This window comes from Haematobia irritans, chromosome 5 (genome assembly GCF_050003625.1).
Source record: "Haematobia irritans isolate KBUSLIRL chromosome 5, ASM5000362v1, whole genome shotgun sequence".
Taxonomy (NCBI): Eukaryota; Metazoa; Arthropoda; class Insecta; order Diptera; family Muscidae; genus Haematobia; species Haematobia irritans.
This window is the reverse complement of record NC_134401.1, coordinates 170171678-170195086: the sequence shown is the minus strand read 5'-3', so window position 1 is coordinate 170195086 and position 23409 is coordinate 170171678. Positions and strand designations below refer to the sequence as shown.

Below are 23409 nucleotides of genomic sequence, written 5' to 3'. Positions count from 1 at the left end.
AATCAAGAAATTTATTGATCCAATTAATTTTTTAATTGAAATGTCTTCAATCAAAGAAATGATAGTATCAATTAAAAAATTAATTGATCCAATTAAAAAATACTATTATTTTTTTTTATTGAATTTTGTTTCAACTAACAAATTTGTTGAATCAATTAAATTTTTAATTGAATATTTTTTAAAACTCAATTAAGACATTAATTGGAAAAATTTTCCTGAATTTTTTTCTGTGTAATTTTTGTGATTGTTTTTTGTTTCAATTAAAAAATTTGTTGAAACAAATAAATTTTTAATTGAATATTGTTTTTTGTTTTTAAACTCAATTAAGAAATTAATTGGAAAAATTTTCGTGAAATTTTTTTCTGCGTAATAAATGTGATTTTTCGCTAAAGGACTATAACTATGTCCTAATTATAAAATAAATCTACATATTTTTTATAATCTAGACTAACAAAAATAAAAACAAAAAACAATTCTATTAACTATTTTTCTTGAAGGAATTAATAAATAGAGTAAACCAAAGTGTTGTTGTTGTTGTTCATCATCTTCTTCTAAATTTGATTTGCAGGAATGTTGGAGGTGGTGGTGTTGGTGATGGTGGTGGGGGAAGGGAGTGTTTAGTTGAAAGAAACTGTTTAACAGCTTACAGGTTCGGGCAGTGGATTTTCGGTAATGCGAATTTTTTTCGATTGCGATGTGGTCGAAGAGATTCCTGCTGAATATCCTGATCCCTTAATCGAATGTTTGTTCAATGAGCATTGTTCCTCTTCACCACTAAGATTCTCCAACAAATCGGGATTGTTAATGTCATAGGATGAGTTGTTCTTGGCAGTTTCATTGCCATTATCCGAGGATAATGCATCCGTTGTTGAGTGTTGTAATGTGGTGCTCTCATTGTTGTTGTTAATGGCCGTTTCACGGCACAAACGAGTATTGGTTCGTATACGTGTTGGGGGTGGCTGTTGTTTAAGTTTTTCAGCCAGGATACGTTCCTGTTCCTCTTTGAAATTGGCAAAGAAGATATTCGAATAGGATAGATATTTGGTGCCGCATGGTGATGATGCTGGTGTGGACAGTGGCGTAGCTATAGGATGACCCATTGAGACAATAATCATCAATCAACATATCCGTCATTTCCAGATCCATTATTGTCACAGTTGTGGTTGTTTCGCAGCAGTTGAATGTTGTTGTTGTAGTTGTTGGTTTTTGGTTAAGGGATAGTAGTATTTGCTTTTGTTATTACGAAACTTGATCTGGATGTTGTTTGTGTGTGTGTGTTTTTTTTTTTATTTGGGGGGTTTCTATTTTGTTGGTGTAATTTTTTTTCAAATTTGATTTCTGATCTGATGGAGTGGGTGGCTTGGGTATAGTGAGAATTGAAGGGTGTCGTGGTGTGTGTGTGACTGTGTCTTTTATGTTTGTATAAAATTTCGAAAATATCCTTGCTTTGTAGCATTTCTTTTATTTTATATTGAAAATATTTTTTTTATTTATAAATTCAAATTGTTTTTGGATGTGATAAGCGTTTGGATGACTATGTTTCCTATGACTCGAGGTGCCATTATGATGATATGTTTGTTGATTGTTGATCTGTTTATTTGATTTGATTAATGTTTGAAATGATGATGGTGGACTCAGGGATTAGTAAAAGCTTTTTTTGGTTGTATTTTTTTTTTAATTTAGTGATGAAGGCATCTTCGTTATGTTGACTATGATAAATTATCATGTATGAACTTTGTAAAAATATAAGACATAGGCGAACCATTAATCGAACCGTAAAGAATATTCTTTTTTTTTTCTTTCAGATCAATATAACATAACAAAGCATTTTGAAGAATAAAAAGTGATATAAAAACCCCAAGCTTTTCTTTTAATAAAAACTCAATTTACAATGTCTCCACGTCTATTCCACTGGATGAAAAACATCGGTGTATTAAATAAATTTGATTTAAAATCTTCTTCAACTTAATTTTTATTCATAAATTATAAAAGCCCATTGGACGATAATGTGCCTACGGGAAATGGATGAACCCCTAGGACCGATACAGCACTAGTCCCTGGTGTGTATGTACTAGAGGTCTGCACAATTCCATTTGTAAATGCAGAGTACACGTGTACTTGCTACATAAGTACATCTATTTAAGAGAGTCGCAAAACTATTGGTACACAGTTTGATGAACACCAAAAGTCACGAGTAACTTCTTGTTGCTACTCTGATGTCTTCACTACCAACAAACACATATTCCTCTTTCTCTCTTATTGAAGTGTACTCAGAGTGATCACGTCGAGTATGTTGCGAGAACAAAACTTCTTAGAGTACTCCATGTACCAAGTGCAGTTTGAGAAATACAAAAAACAGTTACTCTCCATAATATATGTTTTGGTTTGTTATAAAGAACGGCAAACGTTAAGGTAAGTGTGTGACATATATAAATATATGAAATATGTGATATAAACACATATCTATGATTAATAATAATGGAAAGTTTTGCTTCGCACATAACTGAGAAATACTTGTGGTACCACGTGAAGTGAAGAGAATCCATGTGGTACTTTTTCTCAAGTACTTACATTTTTATTGTTCCTTTTTTTCGGAACACATATTGTTTCGGATAAGTACTTGGTGGTATTTGACAAGCAAGTGTTCTCTTCACTTCACTACTTGCGCTCTGAGAGAAAGACAGTGTATGTACTATATTCGACAGCGAATTGCATACATGTACTGAAAAGTTATTCGATGCAGACCTCTGGTATGTACCAATTCCACTTCAGGTCGGACCGGTCAAATTACCATATACACACTGAAAAAAATATTGTCGTGAGGTCAAAGATTTCATGTCTTTAAAATACGACTACAAATTTTGCTTAGCATAGAAGACGCATTTCTCTAAAATAAAGTTATTTTCGTTGTCCAAAAGTCGATAAACTTTTCAATGAAGTCGTGTTGTCCTTATAATTAAGTGATTTGACTTAAAAATGGGTATCTTAACATGAAAGAAAAAATTTATAGGCTAAGGTCAACTTGACTTTAATAATTCAGAAAAAATCTTTAAATTTAATGAAATTGTCTTTAAATTTGTTGTCTTTTCGCATCTTGACTACAAACCAAAAAATCGTTCAAATATAGGACATGTTTTTCAAAACTTTATTTTAAAGAAGTTTTTTACTTCAAACATAGCATAATTTCTACTGGAAGTCGAGTCCTAATTTGGAAAATAAAGTTGCCGTTAACTCGTTTTTAAAGGACTTTGATAGCATATGAAGAAAAAAAGCTGAGAAAGCGAAAAATTAAAATTTGCTTCCTAGAAGCAAGTGCACAAAACCTAAATTTAAAAGAGAATTGTGTCTTAAAAGTATCCTTACTTGTATTCTCCGCTTCTTTGGCTCGGAATCAATACCAAATTTTTTAAAGTAAAGACAAAATCTTTGGAACCGAGTATGCTTTTTTATCAGTGCACTTTCCAAAGAACACACCAAGAAAAAAAGTAAACTACCTTATCGGAAAAATGGACTATCTCGTGCGAAAATTGAACTAAATTGTATTCCAAATTTTGAGATTCATTAAATTAACGAAAATTTTCCGACATTTTTGGATTTTTAATTACCATTTACGAAATACATCTTTCTCAAAAAGAAAAAATAAACTAAAAATAAAGAAAAAATCTTAGGCGCCAGATCATTCCCATTTTAACCACGCTGTAGTTCATTCTTACCATTTTTGAGAAGTGTACGAAAAACTTCTTCTTTTTTTAGTTAGAATTGAACTAATTTGTATGTCATTGAAATTGTACTGACACAAAATTTTTGAGACATATGTTACTTGGAATAATAAAAAAAATCGTTGGGCTGAGGAAAAATTTCTTACAAAATTTTAAAAATAAACTAAAACAAAATAAAATGTTTGCAATAAATATTAGTTCACTTTAGCATCAGTTTTACAACAGACCTATTTTCTGTGCATCTGGGGGCTGAACAATAGATTTTTCCTATAACTGTATTTCTGTAAAAATTTACATCAAATATGATTTGAATATCATGAAATTATGGAAATTAATAAATTATATGAAATTTTTAAAATATGCGATAAACTGGAGCATCGGTACCAGTCTTGTGATAGGCCCGTCAACTGGCAATGGCAATTAGCACCAATTTCCCATTATTTTGCAGTATGGCTGATATGTAAACTTCAGGTTGCTTTCATTTATAAATTGCTCGTCTGGTAGTGGCAATTCCTTTTATTGTTCTCCAGCAATTAAATGTGAATAAATCTATTGTTTCTCGTACCATTGGTCTTTACCATAATGCTGGCAATATTGCATTACGTCCAAAAGCAAAAAAAATGCCAACCACACCAGAAATTATGCGAAAAATGAAGGCCAAATATCGATGTTCTCATTCCAGAGTATGCTAAGTCGACTTAGCGTATTTTGATGGAGTTCGCTGTGTTTTATTCGGATTTATGTGAATTACATCCTGTGAAAATTTCGTATTTATTGGACACTTCTATCAAAAGTTCTGGTTAATATTGTACTTAGCCTGTGACTTAACTTTTAAAAATGTGTCCAATCCAAAAAGGGCAAAAAGCTTTGTTCGGTTAAAGTGGTCTAAGTCATTTTTAGCCATGATCTACTATCATTATTTTGAGGGGAATTTCTATCTTATAAGGTTTTTGAGAAATTCGAAGAAAAAAACGTTGAACTTGTTTCCTGTAAAATTCACTTTTTAGACTTAGCGTACTTTGGAATGAAGCCATCGATATGATGGTAATCCACACCGGTGTGCTAGAATTGGTGCTCATGAGCTGAACATATCGCGAAAAAGGATGCAACACATATTCAAAAATGAGCTCGAACAAAAAGCCATTCAATTTCCAAAAAGAGCAAAAGCTCACAGGCACAAAAAAATTTGAATGGAAAGAGCCAAAAAGTTGAGCTAGGCTAGGTTAGGTGGCAACCCGATGTATCAGGCTCACTCAACATAGACTATTCAGGGCATTGTGATACCACATAGGTGAACTTCTCTCTTATCACTGAGTGCTGCCCGATTCCATGTTAAGCTCAATGACAAGGGACCTCGTTTTTGTAGCCGAGTCCGAACGGCGTTCCACATCGCAGTGAAACCACTTAGAGAAGCTTTGAAACCCTCAGAAATGTCACCAGCATTACTGAGGTGGGATAATCCACCGCTGAAAAACTTTTTGGTGTTCGGTCGAAGCAGGAATCGAATCCGCGACTTTGTGTATGCAAGGCGGGCATGCTAACCATTGCACCATGGTGGCTCAAAGAGTTGCTTCGCTTACACGAAAGAGAACGGTTGCCGAAGTTGGTTTTCTCCAATGAGGAGCCATTCCAAATTCAGCAGTTTGTGAAGAAACAAAATGATCGGATTTAGTTGCCAAAAAGTTCAGTTGAAAATTGACACCTTCGATTGGCACCGTCGATGATAATGATGTGGACTACCATAATGGCCGATGGTGGCCGAAATTTATCGAACCGAATATTATCGGAACATTGTCCTAACGACAGTATTGAATCCCTGGACTTCGGCCACATATCACGCATATTTCAACAGGACTCAGAACAGGGGCCAAATCACCGCAGTCGAAATCGAGTACTTAGTCGTCGTTATGTAGTTTACGCGAATCACCGCAGTCGTTATCGAATTGTTTCTACTCGAAGTTGAACACGATAGGTAGCATGCTATCGAAAACGAAGTATGTAGTGATTTTTGAGCAGAAAAATGTAAACAAAAAGAAACAAGTAGTTGGTGAAAATGGAAGTATTATTTATATATTTTGGCAAAATACATTTAAGAAAATATAATATTACTTGCATTTAGGAAAACGGAACAAAGAAAGGAATGCTAAGTAGCCGCTTCAAAAAAACTAATTTTTTCAAGAACATATTTAAAAGCTTCTTTTGACAGATGAAAGCGTCGTTTAAATCTATGGATGTTAAAAACACAATTAGTTAAAAGCACTCACTTCAAAATAGAATCACTTACGGGCAATGCTAAACGACTGATTTTGTCTCGAATATTTTTCCTTATTAATGCCACTTTGTACTCATCCTCTGAATCCGAAGACGAGGAAAACAAAAACACATGGATTCATAATAATATTTACACATATACATATTTTGATCACAAAAAGTTATTTTGAAATCATCTTTTGCATCCAATTTCTTATTACCATATGTTTACAGCAATGTAAAAAAAGTAGTAGACAAAATAAATTACGATCGAATGCGGTGATCCAAAATTTTACAGCGATCGAAATGTTTCTCGATACGAAACAGAACTCGATGACGAATGCGGTGATTTGGCCCCAGGTCGACAATCGCCAACAAAATCTCCGGATCTCAATCCGTTGAAGTTTTGCGCCTGGGGTTAAAATACCTTAGGAAAAATGTCCTAAGACAGTATTGAAGCCCTGGGCTTCGGCCGCTGATCATGAATATTCCAACACGTGCAGGAGGTTCATTGCTCCATTTCTACCGCGCAATGGCCACTAAAATCTCTGGAATTTTGCATCTGGAACAGTTTGTTGAGTTTGGTTGGCACAAAGCCAAAGAATTCAGCTGAAAATGATACCTTCGATTGGCCACAAGAACACAAGCATCGTCGATGATAGTGGTTGACGGTGGCTTCCAGGTCGTATTCATCGACCATGGGATCAAAATAAATGCCGAATATTGTCGGAAATATGGGCCGCCATAATAGTTGACGGTGGTTCCCTGGTCGTATTCATCGACTATGGTGTCAAAATAAATGCCGAATATTGTCGGAAATATGGGCTTCGACCGCTGTTCATGAATATTCGATCGAAATGTTTCTCGATACGAAACAGAACTCGATGACGAATGCGGTGATTTGGCCCCAGGTTGACAATCGCCAACAAAATCTCCGGATCTCAATCCGTTGAAGTTTTGCGCCTGGGGTTAAAATACCTTAGGAAAAATGTCCTAAGACAGTATTGAAGCCCTGGGCTTCGGCCGCTGATCATGAATATTCCAACACGTGCAGGAGGTTCATTGCTCCATTTCTACCGCGCAATGGCCACTAAAATCTCTGGAATTTTGCATCTGGAACAGTTTGTTGAGTTTGGTTGGCACAAAGCCAAAGAATTCAGCTGAAAATGATACCTTCGATTGGCCACAAGAACACAAGCATCGTCGATGATAGTGGTTGACGGTGGCTTCCAGGTCGTATTCATCGACCATGGGATCAAAATAAATGCCGAATATTGTCGGAAATATGGGCCGCCATAATAGTTGACGGTGGTTCCCTGGTCGTATTCATCGACTATGGTGTCAAAATAAATGCCGAATATTGTCGGAAATATGGGCTTCGACCGTTGTTCATGAATATTCCAACACGTTCAGGAGGTTCGTTGCTCCATTTCTACAGCGCAATGACAACCAAAATCTCTGGATCTCAATCCGTTTGAATTTTGCACCTGGGGCAGTTTGTTGTGTAAGGTTGGCATTAAGAAAAACTAAAGTGTCAATCATGTCAAGACCACACTTCGTCGTGAATGGACCAATATAGCGCAGAGCCACTTTCGTGCAGCATATTATGGCTTTGTCGGCCGTTTGAAGGTCATAAGCCGTGCCAAAGGTAGCCAATTCCAACAAGGCTAAACTGATTCTAAAATTTGACCAATAACATAAAAATGAAAAATTATGGCGCTTTCTTTCGTTGAATTACACATCAGCCAGCCTTTAATACAATTATTCATTAGGGCTAGATTGACTATACGCAGGCAAACAAATTCAGGATTCGGGTTTGAACTAATAGCTACTATAAATGTTGGGTTTTTAAAACTAGGGAATATTTGCTTAAATACACAATGTAGTAAATAAATTATATCCCAACCTCATATTGATTAGTTTCTACTCAAAACCTAGGAATACATATTTACATAAAAATGCAATTTATTTTTTTTTCATATTTGTATTTTTTCATATATGTATTTATATGGACTAAAAAACAGTCTTCGAACTTGACGTAGAAGCCTATTGTTAAATATTATACAAAAATTGTGGAACATTTCTACACAAAAAATACAAATAGTCTCCATACATAAAAACTATTGAATAAAAACATCTCTTTCCTATAAGTAAACCCTGCAGGTTAAGTTAGTCCCTTATTTTACACCGATGTTTTTACGTTCGTGACGTGGAGAATTAATATTGCAAACCCCTGAAAAATACCAATTAACCGTATATAATATAGAAAAGTTCAGTCGTTATTTTTTCATTTGTATGTTTTTGATTAAACAAAAATTTTTATTGATTATTTTTTTTGTTTGCATTATGTTATTGTTTGTTTCATTTTTTTGTTTAATATAATACGCATATATGTATAAGGTAAGGTATGTATACAGAGCTCTATTATTCATTAATATATGTAATGTATGTATATATATATTTTTTTAATTTAATGTAGGCTTCTGACAAAATGCAATTTTGTGTTAACAATTATTGATAAACAAAAAAGAAATGCTAAATATAAAATTTAAAATACTAAACAAAAAACAAATAAATGAAAATATAAAAAACAAAATATATATTGTATTATATTCTTAAAGCCAGTGCTTTAAAAAGACACATACAATTACAATGTAATATTATTATCATTATTATTTTATAAATGATGATTGAAAATCTTTTTTTATCAAACAAACAATCGTACAGTTGAGAGAAAAAAAGACAAATACAAACGGAATATCAAAATCTTGGTATTTTTTGGCTTACATTTCTATATTATGTATAAATGGAAACAACAAAAAAAAAGGAAAACATATACAAATTAAATAATACAAAACAATAACAAAATCAATTTTAATTAAGCAAAAATATAAAAACAAAATAAAATAGAAATTAAACAAAAAAAAAAAATAATAAAATAAAAAAATTATACAATATAAAACTAAATGAAATATTTTACACTAACTTCGATTTGTTGTTTTAAGAATTTTCTTGTTTATATTTAACTTAAATTTAAAATCTTATTTTGAATATTTCCACTGTGGATTTTTGGTGGCAGGATGACCCTTTGCACATAGGATCCTCCTGTTTATAAGCTCTTACTGCTCCTTGTTCACCATGGAAGGGGTTGGTTGGGTGGGGATTTTTATTTTATAACGGCTGAGTTTTATTGCACGCTCAATTCCAAATGTGATGAATTACTCTGGCTTACCGTTGACACTTTGCGGCCCAGCTTTTGTAACGAACCCACAGCTAAAGTTCATTATCATTTCATTGTAAAGTTGAGAGGTCAGTAGTTTATTTATTTGTAAAAAAAAGAACACAAAAAATAGAAAAGAAATAAATAAACCAAAAATCATAAGATATTCAAAAATAAATCAAATAAATAGAAAACAAAGAAAAATAAGTTCACCAAAGAAAATAGCAAATCAAATTTTTTTCTAATTTATTTTATTTGGGGAGGAAAACGTTTCCGAAAAAAGCTTAAATAAATTGCTACATAACACACACATAGACAGTGCATTTAATAAATGGTGGATCCTAAGGAATATTAAGGAGGAGGAGATTTTCATATATATATATTAACTCAAAGCTAATCAAACAAAAAAAAACAAAGGAGCTAAAAACATAAGGGATATTATTGTTACATATACCAAAAATACAGCTTTTTCACTAAAACTAGGTATTTGTTTTCTAGTAATAACTTATAATTAAAAGCATGTAATACTATAAAGAAAATATATTATGAAACACTTTACTAACATTTATTGAACTTTCCTCCATATTCGGCTATAAAAATATATATATATACTTTTTTTATTGAAATGATTACCTCCGCTGGCATTTTTTGTACATTTTTTTTATGAAAATAACAATAAATTAGAAAACTAATTAAACCCCAAATTTTATTAACTAGCACTCTCATATAAATTTCAAAATAAAATATAATAAATAGCCATAATTAAATTGGAAATTTGAGTTAATATGTTGAGTGCAACCTGTCATCATATTCAAACTGAAACTCTAACACATTGAAAAATAAAATGACCAATATATACATAAAATACGATGGTGATATGGGAATGTCTAAATTTTGAACCACTATAGATGGTGTTTTCGTGTTAATAATTCAATTTGTAACCACTTAACCGAAGAACTGTATGGACCCGCCTAAAAGTATGCCAAATTTCTGTTAACATTTATTGCATTGACCTAGGAATACGAGAGTCGTATACTATTAAATAGCGATTGCAGTATTCGTGGGGAAATTCATAGCGAAATGTGAAGTATTTGTGACCACTTTTCCATTACCCAACTGGATGCTTTAGAACTGTATGGACCCGCCTAAAAGTATGCCACATTTTTGTTATCATTGATTGCAGAAAACTAGGAATACGAGCACGGTTGCCACAGTTAGTAGAATTCTACCAAAAAAATGGTAGATTTTTTACTGTTTGGTAGATTGGTAGAAATCGTTATGTTTTGGTATATTTTGGAAAATATTCTTCTCCAACTAAGAGGTACTTCACAAATTTTCTACAGAAATAACATTTTGACAAAATTATCTATAGAAATAAAATTTGGACAAAATTATCTATAGAAATAAAATTTGGACAAAATTATCTATAGAAATAAAATTTTTCACAAAATTTTCTATAGAAATAAAATTTTTCACAAAATTTTCTATAGAAATAAAATTTTGACAAAAAATTGTCTATAGATATATTTTGTCAACATTTTCTATAGAAATAAAATTTTGACAAAATTTTCTATAGAAATAAAATCTTCTCAAAATTTTCTAATAAATAAAATCTTGACAAAATTTTCTATAGAAATAAAATTTTGACAAAATTTTCTATAGTAATAAAATGTTGACAAATTTATCTATAGAAATAAAATTTTGACAAAGTTGTCTATAAAAATAATGTTTTGACAAAATTGTCTATAGAAATAAAATTTTGACAAAATTTTCTATAGAAATAAAATTTTGAAAAAAATGTCTCTAGAAATACAATTTTGAAAAAATTTTCTACAGAAATAAAATTTTGACAAAATTTTCTATAGAAATAAAATCTTCTCAAAATTTTCTAATAAATAAAATCTTGACAAAATTTTCTATAGAAATAAAATTTTGACAAAATTTTCTATAGTAATAAAATGTTGACAAATTTATCTATACAAATAAAATTTTGACAAAATTGTCCATAAAAATAGTGTTTTGACAAAATTGTCTATAGAAATAAAATTTTGACAAAATTTTCTATAGATATAAAATTTTGAAAAAAAAATTCTCTAGAAATACAATTTTGAAAAAAAAAATTGTAGAAATAAAATTTTGATAAAATTTTTACGAAATTGCCTATAGAAATAAAATTTTGAAAAATTTTCTATAGAAATAAAATTTTGAAACATTTTTCTATAGAAATAAAGTTTTGAGAAAACTTTCTACAGAAATAAAATTTTGAGAAAATTTTTCTATAGAAATAAAATTTTGACAAAATTTTCTATAGAAATAAAATTTTGAAAAAAAATTTTGTAAAATTTTGACAAAATTTTCTATAGAAATAACATTTTGAGAAAATTTTCTATAGAAATAAAATTTTGACAAAATTTTTTGTAGAAAGAAAATTTTGATAAAATTTTCTATAGAAATAAAATTTTGACAAAATTTTCTATAGAACTAAAATTTTGACAACTTTTCTATAGTAATAAAATTTTGACAAAACTTTCTCTAGAAATAAAATTTTGAAAAAAATTTCTATAGTAATAAAATTTTGACAAATTTATCTATAGAAATAAAATTTTGACAAAGTTGTCTAAAGAAATAATGTTTTGACAAAATTGTCTATAGAAATAAAATTTTGACGATACTGTCTATAGAAATAAAATTTTGACAAAATTTTCTATAGAAATAAAATTTTGAAAAAAAAAATCTATAGAAATAAAATTTTGACAAAATTTTCTATAGAAATAAAATTTTGAAAAATTTTTCTATAGAAATAAAATTTTGAGAAAATTTTCTATAGAAATAAAATTTTGACAAAATTTTTTGTAGTAATAAAATGTTGACAAAATTTTTTTGTAGAAATAAAATTTTGATAAAATTCTCTATAGATATAAAATTTTGACAAAAAATTTTGTAGAAATAAAATTTTGATAAAATTTTCTATAGAAATAAAATTTTGACAAAATTTTCTATAGAAATAAAATTTTGACAAAATTTTTTGTAGAAATAAAATGACAAAATTTTTTTGTAGAAATAAAATTTTGATAAAATTTTCTATAGAAATAAAATTTTGACAAAAATTTTTGTAGAAATACAATTTTGAAAACATTTTTTGTAGAAATAAAATTTTGATAAAATTGTCTATAGAAATAAAATTTTGACAAAATTTTTTGTAGAAATAAAATGTTGATAAAATTTTTACGAAATTGTCTACAGAAATAAAATTTTGACATAATTTTCTATAGAAATGAAATTTTGAAAAAAAAATTTGTAAAATTTTGACAAAATTTTCTATAGAAATAAAATTTTGACAAAATTTTCTATAGAACTAAAATTTTGACAAAATTTTCTATAGAACTAAAATTTTGACAAAATTTTCTATAGTAATAAAATGTTGACAAAACTTTCTCGAGAAATAAAATTTTGACAATGTTGTCTATAGAGCTAAAATTTGTTACAAAATCGTCTATTGAAATAAAATTTTGACAAATAATACAATGGCAGTTGTTGATAAAATTTTCTCCAAATATTTGTAGGTTATTTTTGGCTCGAGTGACAACCGTGAATACGAATCGAATACCTTAGATAAAGATGGCAGCATCTTTCCGGCAGAAATCCCTGCAATCACAAAAGCTGCTGAATCGAAGATGATGAGTCAGAAGCGATATCAGCTTTTTAATCGACAGTCAAGCAGCTATAAGGGTCTAGGGCAATGCAAACATAAGGTCTAAGATTGGAACAGCGTTACCATAGAGAATTTTTGCAAAGTGACACAAAGGGTGTCACTTGCAATAAAACGTGGCACACTAATTTTAAAACAATTGCAAAAAAGTGGCACACGTGTTTTTTTTATAAAAAAGTGGAGTTTGTTTTTTCAAATTAGACTTAAATAAACCCACCAATAATTTTAACTCAATTTCATTGAAAATCAATCCCTGATATTAACAGTCTATGGGAGAACTCATTTAACCTACTGCAGTAGGTTAAATGGGTACTATGCATATTTGTAGGCATCTCAAAATGGTAAAATGATTTATGTTTAGGTACCGATCACATCCGTAATTTGAAAGATTCACTATTAATTTTAAAACAATTGCAAATAAGTGACATACTTTTTTTATAAAAAATACTAATTAAATAAATTTAAAATTTTTTGTTATATAAAATTATGAAGTTGAGTTTTTTTTTAAATCAGGCCTAAATAAACTCAACCATCATTTTATCTCAATTTCATTGAAAATCAATCCTTGAAATACTCCTTGAGAGAACCCAGTTAACCTAGTGCAGACAATTTCCATTGCATATTTTTAGACGTCTCAAAAGTTCTCATAATGGTAGTATAGTTGGATTTTATGTTAAGGCACCAATCAGATCCGTAATTTTGAGGGATCAAAATTTAAGAAAACTATTGCACTAAAACTCGAATTAAAAAAGCGTGGCACAAAAATATAAAAAGCGTGGCACAAAAGTGCCAACGCTGAAAAAGCATTGCAAATTTGACATCGATTGACCGAAAATTATCTGGCTACTCGACTAGCAACAGTAATCAACTGGAGTACAAAAATATTTTTAATAAATAAACATAACTAAAGACGACATAAAAATCCAAAACTGTGATATCTTCTCAACATTTTGCAATGTTGGTATTTATTTATGATTTTTTTTCAATATCTTCCTTCACCCAAAGAAATGAAATTGCATGAAAACATTTATTTTTTTACATTATGAATTTATTTAGGTGAGTTAGTTTTGTATTATGTACTTCTTATTATTGAATTTTATTTGATTTCGGTTCAGTTATACTTCAGGAACACAACATAGAGAAGGAAAGTGCATTTGGTTTTTATTTCAGCAGTTTTTTTTTTCGTTTGTTGCTCTACACCTAAACAAGCTTGATTGAGTAATTCCGAATTTATTATTATTTTCAAAAGAAATTTTCTTCAGAGTTAGTTCTAAATGAATTTTCACAAATGAAGCAAATTTACTGAGATTTCTCTACGTGGAGGCAAATATTTAAAACAATGATATTTTTGTTTTAGAAATAATTTTTTTACAATATTTTTTTTTAGCAATTTTAGAAAACGGGAAATATGTTACAGAAACAAATTAACAAATTTACATAGAAAACAAATAGAAAACGTAGTTTTACAGGGAAAAAATCAAAACCATACACAATGTTATAAATTATTTTTTTTATATACATACCACGACATTTAAATTGAGACATTTTTTATATGTTTTTGGAATAGAAAAAAACCAATTTTGTTTTGTTAAAAGAAAAATAAATTATACATAGGTCGGTTATTTAGTTTATATAAAATTTTGATTGTTGATACAAATACAAAAAAAAAACCCCAAAATAAGAAAATCAATATGGAGTAAACAAAACGAAAACCAAAGAAAAACGAAATTTGCAAATAAACGGTAAAAAATTATGTAATGTTTGATTTGATGATTATTAGAATGATTAGAAACAAGGATGAAGAAAGGTAGGATATTCAATTTCGAGCAGTGTGAGAATGTGAAATGAATTGAGATGCAATGATTCGTGTGATGTTGATAAGTGAGTTTTTTTTTTCATTTGAATTTGTTTTGATTTGAGATTGATCATTTGTTCATTTCATTTTTTATGGTTTTGTTTTGTTTTAGAAGAGAAAAAGAAAAGAAAAATACATATTTTTGGTCCAAATTACTTGAAACTTGTAGTACTTGGTTGTTGATTGAGTGGTGGTTTGCTTGTGTCGTAGTCGATCGCTAGATTTCCTTTGAGAGAAATCAGCCATAAAAGTTTTCTTTTTGTTTTGTTAGTATTTCTGTAAAGTGTGGTGTTTTTTTTTATATCTTAGTGTTAGGAAAATGTGTATACAGAGATTGTAATAAGAGAAGGGTTTGTTTGGGAAATAGTGGGAAATGTGGGACTTTAAGAAGACATTTAAAACAAATCATGCCGTACAACATGCTAACAACGTTTCAAAAAACATTTATTCAAATTTTTCTTTGGTATTACGAGAATAGAAGTTTCCAAGAAATGAATTAAAGGAAATCCCTATAGAATAAAAAATAAACTCTGAGAAATTATTAAATTGCCAATAAAAATTAAAAAATCTCTCCCAAAAATAAACTTAGCAAAACAAAAAAAAAAAAAAAAAACAAACTTCCCAAAAACCAAATTGTTAAGAACATTTTCTTAAAGTTTTCTATATATATCAAACAACTTTTTCTGTTTCTTATTTTTGTTTTATCCCTTTATTAGTTTAGCTCTCTTATGCGATAAATAAATATAAACCTATTAATTGTTATATTGTAATAGCTAATTAAAACGTAAAAACGAAATCTATTTTAAACTATATATTATTTTTATTATTTATAGTTCTTGCACAATAACAAAAAAGGTATCTCCTAGAAGACTATATGTGTAATGAAGTGTATTTATTTGTCCTTTAATATCTTAATACTGATTAGCTATCTATTTTTGGATAAGAAATTAATGTTTTTTAAATGTCTATAATATCAAGCATTAGAATTTCGAAAAAATTAACAATTAAGGAAAGTCTAAAGTCGGACGGGGTCGACTATATTATACCCTGCACCACTTTGTAGATCCACATTTTCGATACCATATCAAATCCGTCCAATGTGTTGGATGCTATATGCACCCATATATATTCTGTATATCTGGCCACATATGGACAGAGTTCTACAATATTTATAGACTTTAAATTTAAGTCGGCTAATGCCCTGAAGTAGAACACAATGTTAGTAAAAGAAATATAGGAAACATTTAAATCTGAATTTTGAGGCAACTTCGTAAAAGTATATTTATGATTTATCGGTCGATAGATATGTATTAGAAATAAAGGAAAATTTGAGTCATTTTTACAAGTTTTCGACTTGGCAGTGACGATTTTATAAGGAAAATGTATTTATCTTGGCCATTTTGGCCCAAATCGGAAATGCATATATATGGAAGCTATATCGAAATCTGAACCGATTTCTAAATTTGGCATGCATACTTAGTATGTTAATTCTACTCTCTGTGCAAAATTTCAGGTAAATCGGACTACAACTTTGAACTACGTGGTCATATGACGGAAAATCGGGCAAAAGTTATATATGGGAGCTATACCTAAATCTGAACCGATTTCTTCCAAAATCAATAGGGTTCTATTCTGACCCAAAACAGAAACTTATGCCAAATTTGAAGCCGCTTGGACAAACCTGCGACCTAGATTTTGATCACAAAAATGTGTTCACAGACAGACGGACATGGCTAGATCGACACAGGGACCGATCCTGAGCATTATTGCCAAAGACACCATGTGTCTATCTCGTATCCTTTTGGGTGTTGCAAACATATGCACTAACTTATAATACCCTGTTCCACAGTGTGGCGCAGGGTGTAATGATTAAATTTTAGTACACGGGTAATTCCTATAATAATCACTACATAAATACCAAATTGTGTCAGATTTTTTCAGAAAAGGATAGCTTTATGGTGAAAATAGGAAACCATATTTTTTGATATAAAGCCGTAGAAGTGGACTTCCCATGTTTTATTATTGAAAAATCAAACTATGTGATCTATGTTTTATTTGAGCGTTCTTGCGGTTTTACCTTTACAGCTTGAAGTCTCAAATAAAACATAGATCATAGTTTGATTTTTCAATAATAAGACATGGAAAGTCTCCTTCTACGGTTTCATATAAAAAAAGGCTTCCTATTTTCACCATAAAGCTGTTTGACTTGTTACATCATGTTTTGAAATATATGTTTTGAGGAGGGACCTCTCTCACTACGAACTGTTTTAAGGGTACTTAGAAATCTCAAATTCTCAAAATATCAAAATTTATTTGATATTTTAAGGGAATGTAAAGAGTAACATAGTGATAAAAAATGGCAACTAAGTTTTAGTGTTGGATACGGTTGAGAGGTTAAGAGGAGGGTAAACTTTCTTTTGAATGAAATTTTGCCAAAAAAAGAAATTAAATAACGATTAAAATTTATGGGACATATGGGATATTTTTGGCGTGGAAGTAGACATCCGTTGGCATACCCCACGTTGGGATATTCGAAATCGCAAATTGCAAGAATTTGGTTTTCTTATAACGACAAAATCTCATAGAAGAGAACTATATTGCCAAATTTTAAGTTTATATGATTTACGACCATTTTTATAGAGCTCCTTTAACTACCAATTAACAGAAAGTAAATTGCTGATATCTTCTCTCCAGATAACTTTCAAATTCCTAACCTAATAGATTGCTCACAATTTTGATAATCTCCTATTCCTTATACCAATTACCCTTTACCAGTCTTAAAATCTATAGAATAAAATTAATTTGTGGGCGAGAGAATCACAAATTAATTCTGAAGCGAAGCAAGGAACTTGGTGATGGGGTATCTTCTCCTTTGTTTTGGTGGAGGGAGGATGGGTTACCTTTCCGTTTGGCAATATTTTCTGTTCGGAATATTTCAATTGTCTCTGATCTTTATCTAGGTTTCTGATAGCCGATGAGCCCCACGAAAACTAGTTCTAAAATCTAAATGAAGTAGGATCCCAAAAAATTATATGGAAAACAAAAACACCAAATTTTTATGTTTTTTTTTTTTTTTTGTGGATAAACTTAATTTTATTTTTGGGGCCGTTTGTATTATGAAAATAAACGCCAATAATTCAAATGAAAATGAACCCCAATTTCCCCTTTGAGATTGTGCTTCGTTTTCAAATGGGACCAATTTTTGCATTTTGGGATTTGACAATGGTTTGAAATGGACTTCCTCTAAGGGCAGAGTCCAAAGTGGGGCTAGCGCGATTGCCAAAATATTCATACTCCGGAACGTATATTTAATTTTGTTCTTAGATCTTCATATTTTTTCCATTAGAATTCATTTTCATTAGTTAGGATTCATTTCTTTTAACTCAAAAGTTAAAATGAGTCTTATGGCGATTTCGATTGGGAAAAAAGGTGCAACATTCTCGAAATTGATTGCAACATATCAAGAACACTGTCATAGATTTTGGATCCTTTATACCTCACAATATTATAAATTAAAAATAACTTTAGAATTACACTATCATTTGGGCGAAATGTCAATTAGGGAAAAAGTAGTGTAACACCAAGGCAACATATTTTTTGCGAATCGAAAACGCCCTTAATTTTATTTTGGGGTCGCTTACAGTTTCAATTTGTTGGAACTCATATTCATTATGAAACGTCAACCGACATTTGTGACCCTGTTTCGTTTGGGTTTTGAGTCTCATTATCTTAGGGTCTATTTTCATACAGGGCTCTTAGAAATTTTCAGAGAAATTTTCATAAGAATTACTAATTACGAGACTTACAATCTGTATGCGGGGAGGGTATGCTCCTATTACTTTAAATCCCTACGTCCAATATCGTTTTACTTGATTTGTTGAAATTGTGTTGTTGTCCTACTCTTGTATTGGGAGCCACCGTGGTGCAATGGTTAACATGCCCACCTTGCATACACAAGGTCGTGGGTTCGATTCCTGCTTCGACCGAACACCAAAAATGTTTTTCAGCGGTGGATTATCCCACCGCTGGTGACAGTAATGCTGGTGACATTTCTGAGGGCTTCTCTAAGTGGTTTCACTGCAATGTGGAACGCCGTTAGGACTCGGCTATAAAAAGTAGGTCCCTTGCCATTGAGCTTAACATGGAATCGGTTAGCACTCAGTGATAAGAGAGAAGTTCACCAATGTGGTATCACAATAGAGTGAATAGTCTAAGGGCGTTTTCGTTTCGCAAAAAATATGTTGCCCTGGTGTTACACTACTTTTTCCCTCATTGTATTTTCGCTCAAATAATAGTGTCATTGCAAAGTTATTGTTAATTCATAATACTGTGAGGGATACAGGATCCAAAAATCTATGACAGTGTCCTTTATATTTGGCAATCAATTTCGAGAATGTTGCACCTTTTTTCCCAATCGAAATCGCCATAAGTTAGTCTGATACATCGGGCTGCCACCTAACCTAACCTACTTTTGTATAGAGTCAGTTTACTTGAAATCTTCTGAAACGCTGTCCGTACATTACGGGGATGAGACCCTCATGATCGGAAGGGGCGGGCAGGAAGTGGGCGAGGGTACAGTTCGTAAAAAGAATATATAGGCCGTGACCAGTCCCATGCAGAATGAAGATGGGTGAAAAATCTATTTTCACTTAATCGAAGTTTTAGTCAGACAAGTCTATCAAAGTAGGAAATAGCTGACAACAAGGCCATGAGATCAAGATTTTCCTTTGCCTTAAATATTTGTAACCCTAAATGCTTGATATTATAGACCAACATATTAGGAAACCATTTCAATATCAAATGTCGTATTAACAAAAATTTTTCATAAACAAAATTTACATTGAAAGCTTACAAACTAAAGCTGAACAATTGGGCTTATAGGGTAATTGGGAAGGAAATCGTTCGGTATTTAATTTATGAGAATTTATTTATTTTTAATATTAGAACTCGGGTATAACCCATTTTAAGAGTATCTCTTACTAACGAAACCATTAGGTTTCCAGAATTGAAAATAATATTTTTTTCCAATATGCTCATTGGAGATTTAAAAAAAAAAACTAACAAAGTAAGAAAATGAGTACTCCAGACTCAATATTATTTTCATAGACAGAGAATACACCAGAAAGTTGGCTTATTTAAATTTTAATTTCATATTCAATTCCCTTTGGAGGATTGTTTGTAGTCTAAAGTCCTTTACTAAAATTACTCGCAAATATTTACTAACAGACCACTAACTAAGAGAATAAAACGTAAAAAAGGGAAGGATTTGTTTTCGGTCAGGTGTTTGAATTTGGACTTCTAGTGCTTTGAGGGGAGAAAGTTTAAATAACGAAATATTTCTCATATTTGTTTTTTGGAGGGGAAGGCGATATTAAGTGATTGATACGCAGAATGGACAATATGATGTAGGTGTGTTTTTTTTTCAAGTGATCTGTGGGTATGTATGAGTGTGTCTGTGTGTGTTTGTGTCTAAAGGATAATGGAAACGACGATATATAGTATATATTGTAAAGCTAATTCAAATGGTATTTGACTAATGAATATGACATAGTATTAAAGTTAGTTAGTGATTATATTAAAAGATATATATTGATTTTGTTTTTGTTGTTTTAAATTGAAACAAATTTGTATTAAAAAACATAGAGGATTGTTTTGCACTATGTATTGTATGGGGGTTTGTTTTTTTAGTTTTACGAATAAGTATAAAAAAATGAAATTCTTCTATTCTGAGGAGATATATTATATTGCTTGTACGAACGATTTGTTTTTGCGTGAATATATATATTTTTTACGATATATATAAATGTATAGAGAAAGATTTATTAAAAAAATCTGTATAATATTCTCTCGTATAAATTGGTGGTTGTGTACGACAGTTATCGATAGTTTTTTTTTCGTTTATTTTTATTGTGGGGTAGGAGGAGGTGGTGAAGAGAAAAATGACACAAAATGTCATTTAACTTTTTGTCTAACACTTACCGTAGCCTTCGCCTTGTAAGAAAAGCCTAAAGGCTTCGGCCAATTTCGCTGGTTGTTCTTCCAAAACCATGGCGCAGTCCGATATCTAAAAACACACGCACACAAAAGAAACAATCACAATTATTTCCGTAAAATGCTATTCATGTCCAACATACCTTCATCCAGGTGGAATTAGTGGGATCCAAACGACCATTGAATGTTACAGTATCATCTACATGTGGCGATAAGGCTCCCGTGATATTCATAATGGGCATCTTCAATGTTGCTGCCGATGGTTCTGTGCCTGGGGTACCGGGTGGTGTACGGGCAATGTTCAAATCGTTGCGGTGTATATATGAATTAATTAGCATTGCCAAATTGGTGGGATTCACGCCACGTTCGAAATGTTGCTTATAGACTTGAACTAAATCATGATTACGTTCCTCGGGATTACGTCCGAAATGATGCCACATTAGATAATCGATAACACCTTGAGTCATGCCTTTGGTGCGCAAGAATCGTGCATTGAAACTCTGATAGCCCCATTCAATCCAGCCCGATTGTGTTGAAACACAATTGATAAGACACATAGCACCAACTTTATCTGGATGGGCCAATGCGAAACGTGCAAGAATATTAGCGCCCGCGCCAATGCCAAAACCAATAACCGATTTTAATCCAAACTGGGATAAAACGAATTGTAATTGATTGGCAAGATCGTCCATGGTTGGATAAACATAACTGTAAAGAAAAGACGAATAGAGTGTTATAAAGAAAAGGAAATCGAAACTAAATAAGACTTTGTCAATGAGGTAGACTGACTTAGGTTAGGTTATGTGGCAGCCCGATGTATCAGGCTCACTTAGACTATTCAGTCCATTGTGTCCATTGTGTGAGACTGACTTAATTATGTCCCCATTGAGGGATTCTTTATTTATTTTAATATTATTCAATTAAATTGCATATATATATGAACTTAATTTGAATTCAGTCCAATATAATTTAATGTAGCATTAATTTATCATGGTTAAATTAATTAAATTAAATTTTAAGTAGCATACAATAATTCAGATTTTAATATTTAATATAATTTTAAAAGTTTATTTATAGCCCTTTGTATGGCCAGGTTATAAATTGGATCGGCATAAAATGAGTAAAATTGAAATATTGGTCCTTAACGGAAGAGAAAGGTTGCTGTCTGAGTATCCAAATAAGGATACATCCCAGTTTCGGGCAAACACCAAAAAAAGAGATGGTTTAATCTTTCTCGTAATGCGGGTGTTTCAAAGCTTCTCGTAGGTCTCGTACGCCGTTCCGACTCGCCTATAGAAAGAAGATCCATTGTCTTTGAGCTAAACATGATTAGGGAAAAATTCTCCACTGTAGTAGGTGAGCCAGAAATAACAGTTTTCCGCTATACCTATCCTAAGGTAACCGAGACCGTCCGGTGATTGTAAGTTATTATTCCCTAGCATACGGTATTGCTGGGGATATAGAACAAATATTTTTTTCTTCTGAACTATTCACCATTAGAAGCCGTTTATTTTCCTCAAATTTGTAATTAAAGAAATTTGGTGTTTTTTAGTTCAATATTAGAATATTTTTTTAAACAAAAACATAAATACAACAATAAAAGGTAATTCATTTGATATTATACTGACAAAACAAGATTTTTTTATAATTTTTAACGTATTATTTGTACTGTGTGTTTTGACTGAGACAAATTGAACACTTGGACAGTTCAATATCTAATAAATTATTCAAAAAGCTTCGGCTTCGGTTAATTGGCGTCTTGACGCCTAAGACCGATTCGTGGCCGATTATCGATTTTTGGCCGAAGCCGATGCTTTGGTCGAGCTATATTTACCACCTTTTTTGCAGGGGCAGTATTCGAAAGATTATCCAATCTAACACCACCAACTACGCTCAGACTGGTCATTTAATATCCAAAAAATTCAAGGTAGGGACAAAAACATTTGGAAAAATTGGTTAAATTTCTATACAATCGACTATCACAAATTTTCCAACAAAATGGTTGAACTGTTTATTATTCATCTAATGTAGTTGCCTGATCCAAGGGCATGACTGACAAGGAAGTGACTACCCGACGTGAAATGGATCACTCCAAGAATCGGTACAAGAATAGTTCCTGGTGCATATGGACGAAATGGAAGGGATAAAATTTACACTTTAGGACATGTTGTGGGACAATTCAGTAGGTCCACCCCATTGAACTCGTCTTGGACAAACTCTGAAGAACCTGTTTCATTTGGAGCATTCGAATCGCAACAGAAAAGAAAACGTTTTGGAATATGTTATATTTCGGGATCGGGCAACCCTAGTGTTTCAATCTACCAACTGACAGCTCTATCGTAAAGCTTGACATTTTGAGGTTATACGTACTCAGAAAGTACGTTATTCATCTCATCCAAAAAAATGGAAATAAATCGTGAACATTTTCGAACGATTATTTTTTACAACTTTCAAGGTGGATTAACCCAAAAACGGTGTATCGAGTGCTCCATTTTTATCGATGTTTTTATCGATGGTATGGTGAATTGAACCGAGGTCGTAGTTCACTCCAAGAAATCAATCGCTCAAGTTGAGCCAAATCCAACAAAAGTTGCTCGATCACGAAGCACTTCCAAGCAAATGATCGCCTGTTTTTTTCCAAAAACAAAAACTGTACATGTCGCAA

At 31.3% G+C, this 23409-nt stretch overlaps 1 protein-coding gene across 11 annotated transcripts in view; it reads right to left on the bottom strand.

Moving 5' to 3' along the window:
* Positions 1–541: 541 nt before the first annotated feature.
* The window catches only part of MESK2 (misexpression suppressor of KSR 2), a 97702-nt gene continuing 74834 nt past the window's right edge, over positions 542–23409 (bottom strand). For 4 of the 11 annotated variants that reach the window (XM_075310146.1, XM_075310143.1, XM_075310149.1 and 1 more), the window contains 3 exons: positions 20888–21452; positions 20733–20817; positions 545–1084 (listed from right to left, as the gene is read on the bottom strand). In XM_075310146.1, the coding sequence (XP_075166261.1) occupies positions 636–1084; positions 20733–20817; positions 20888–21452 (1099 nt within the window). In that variant the 3' untranslated portion in view covers positions 545–635. Of the gene's footprint in view, positions 1085–8248; positions 9243–13924; positions 14212–20732; positions 20818–20887; positions 21453–23409 lie in introns of those variants that run through there. The other 7 variants (XM_075310148.1, XM_075310147.1, XM_075310144.1 and 4 more) reach the window with 6 other exon arrangements.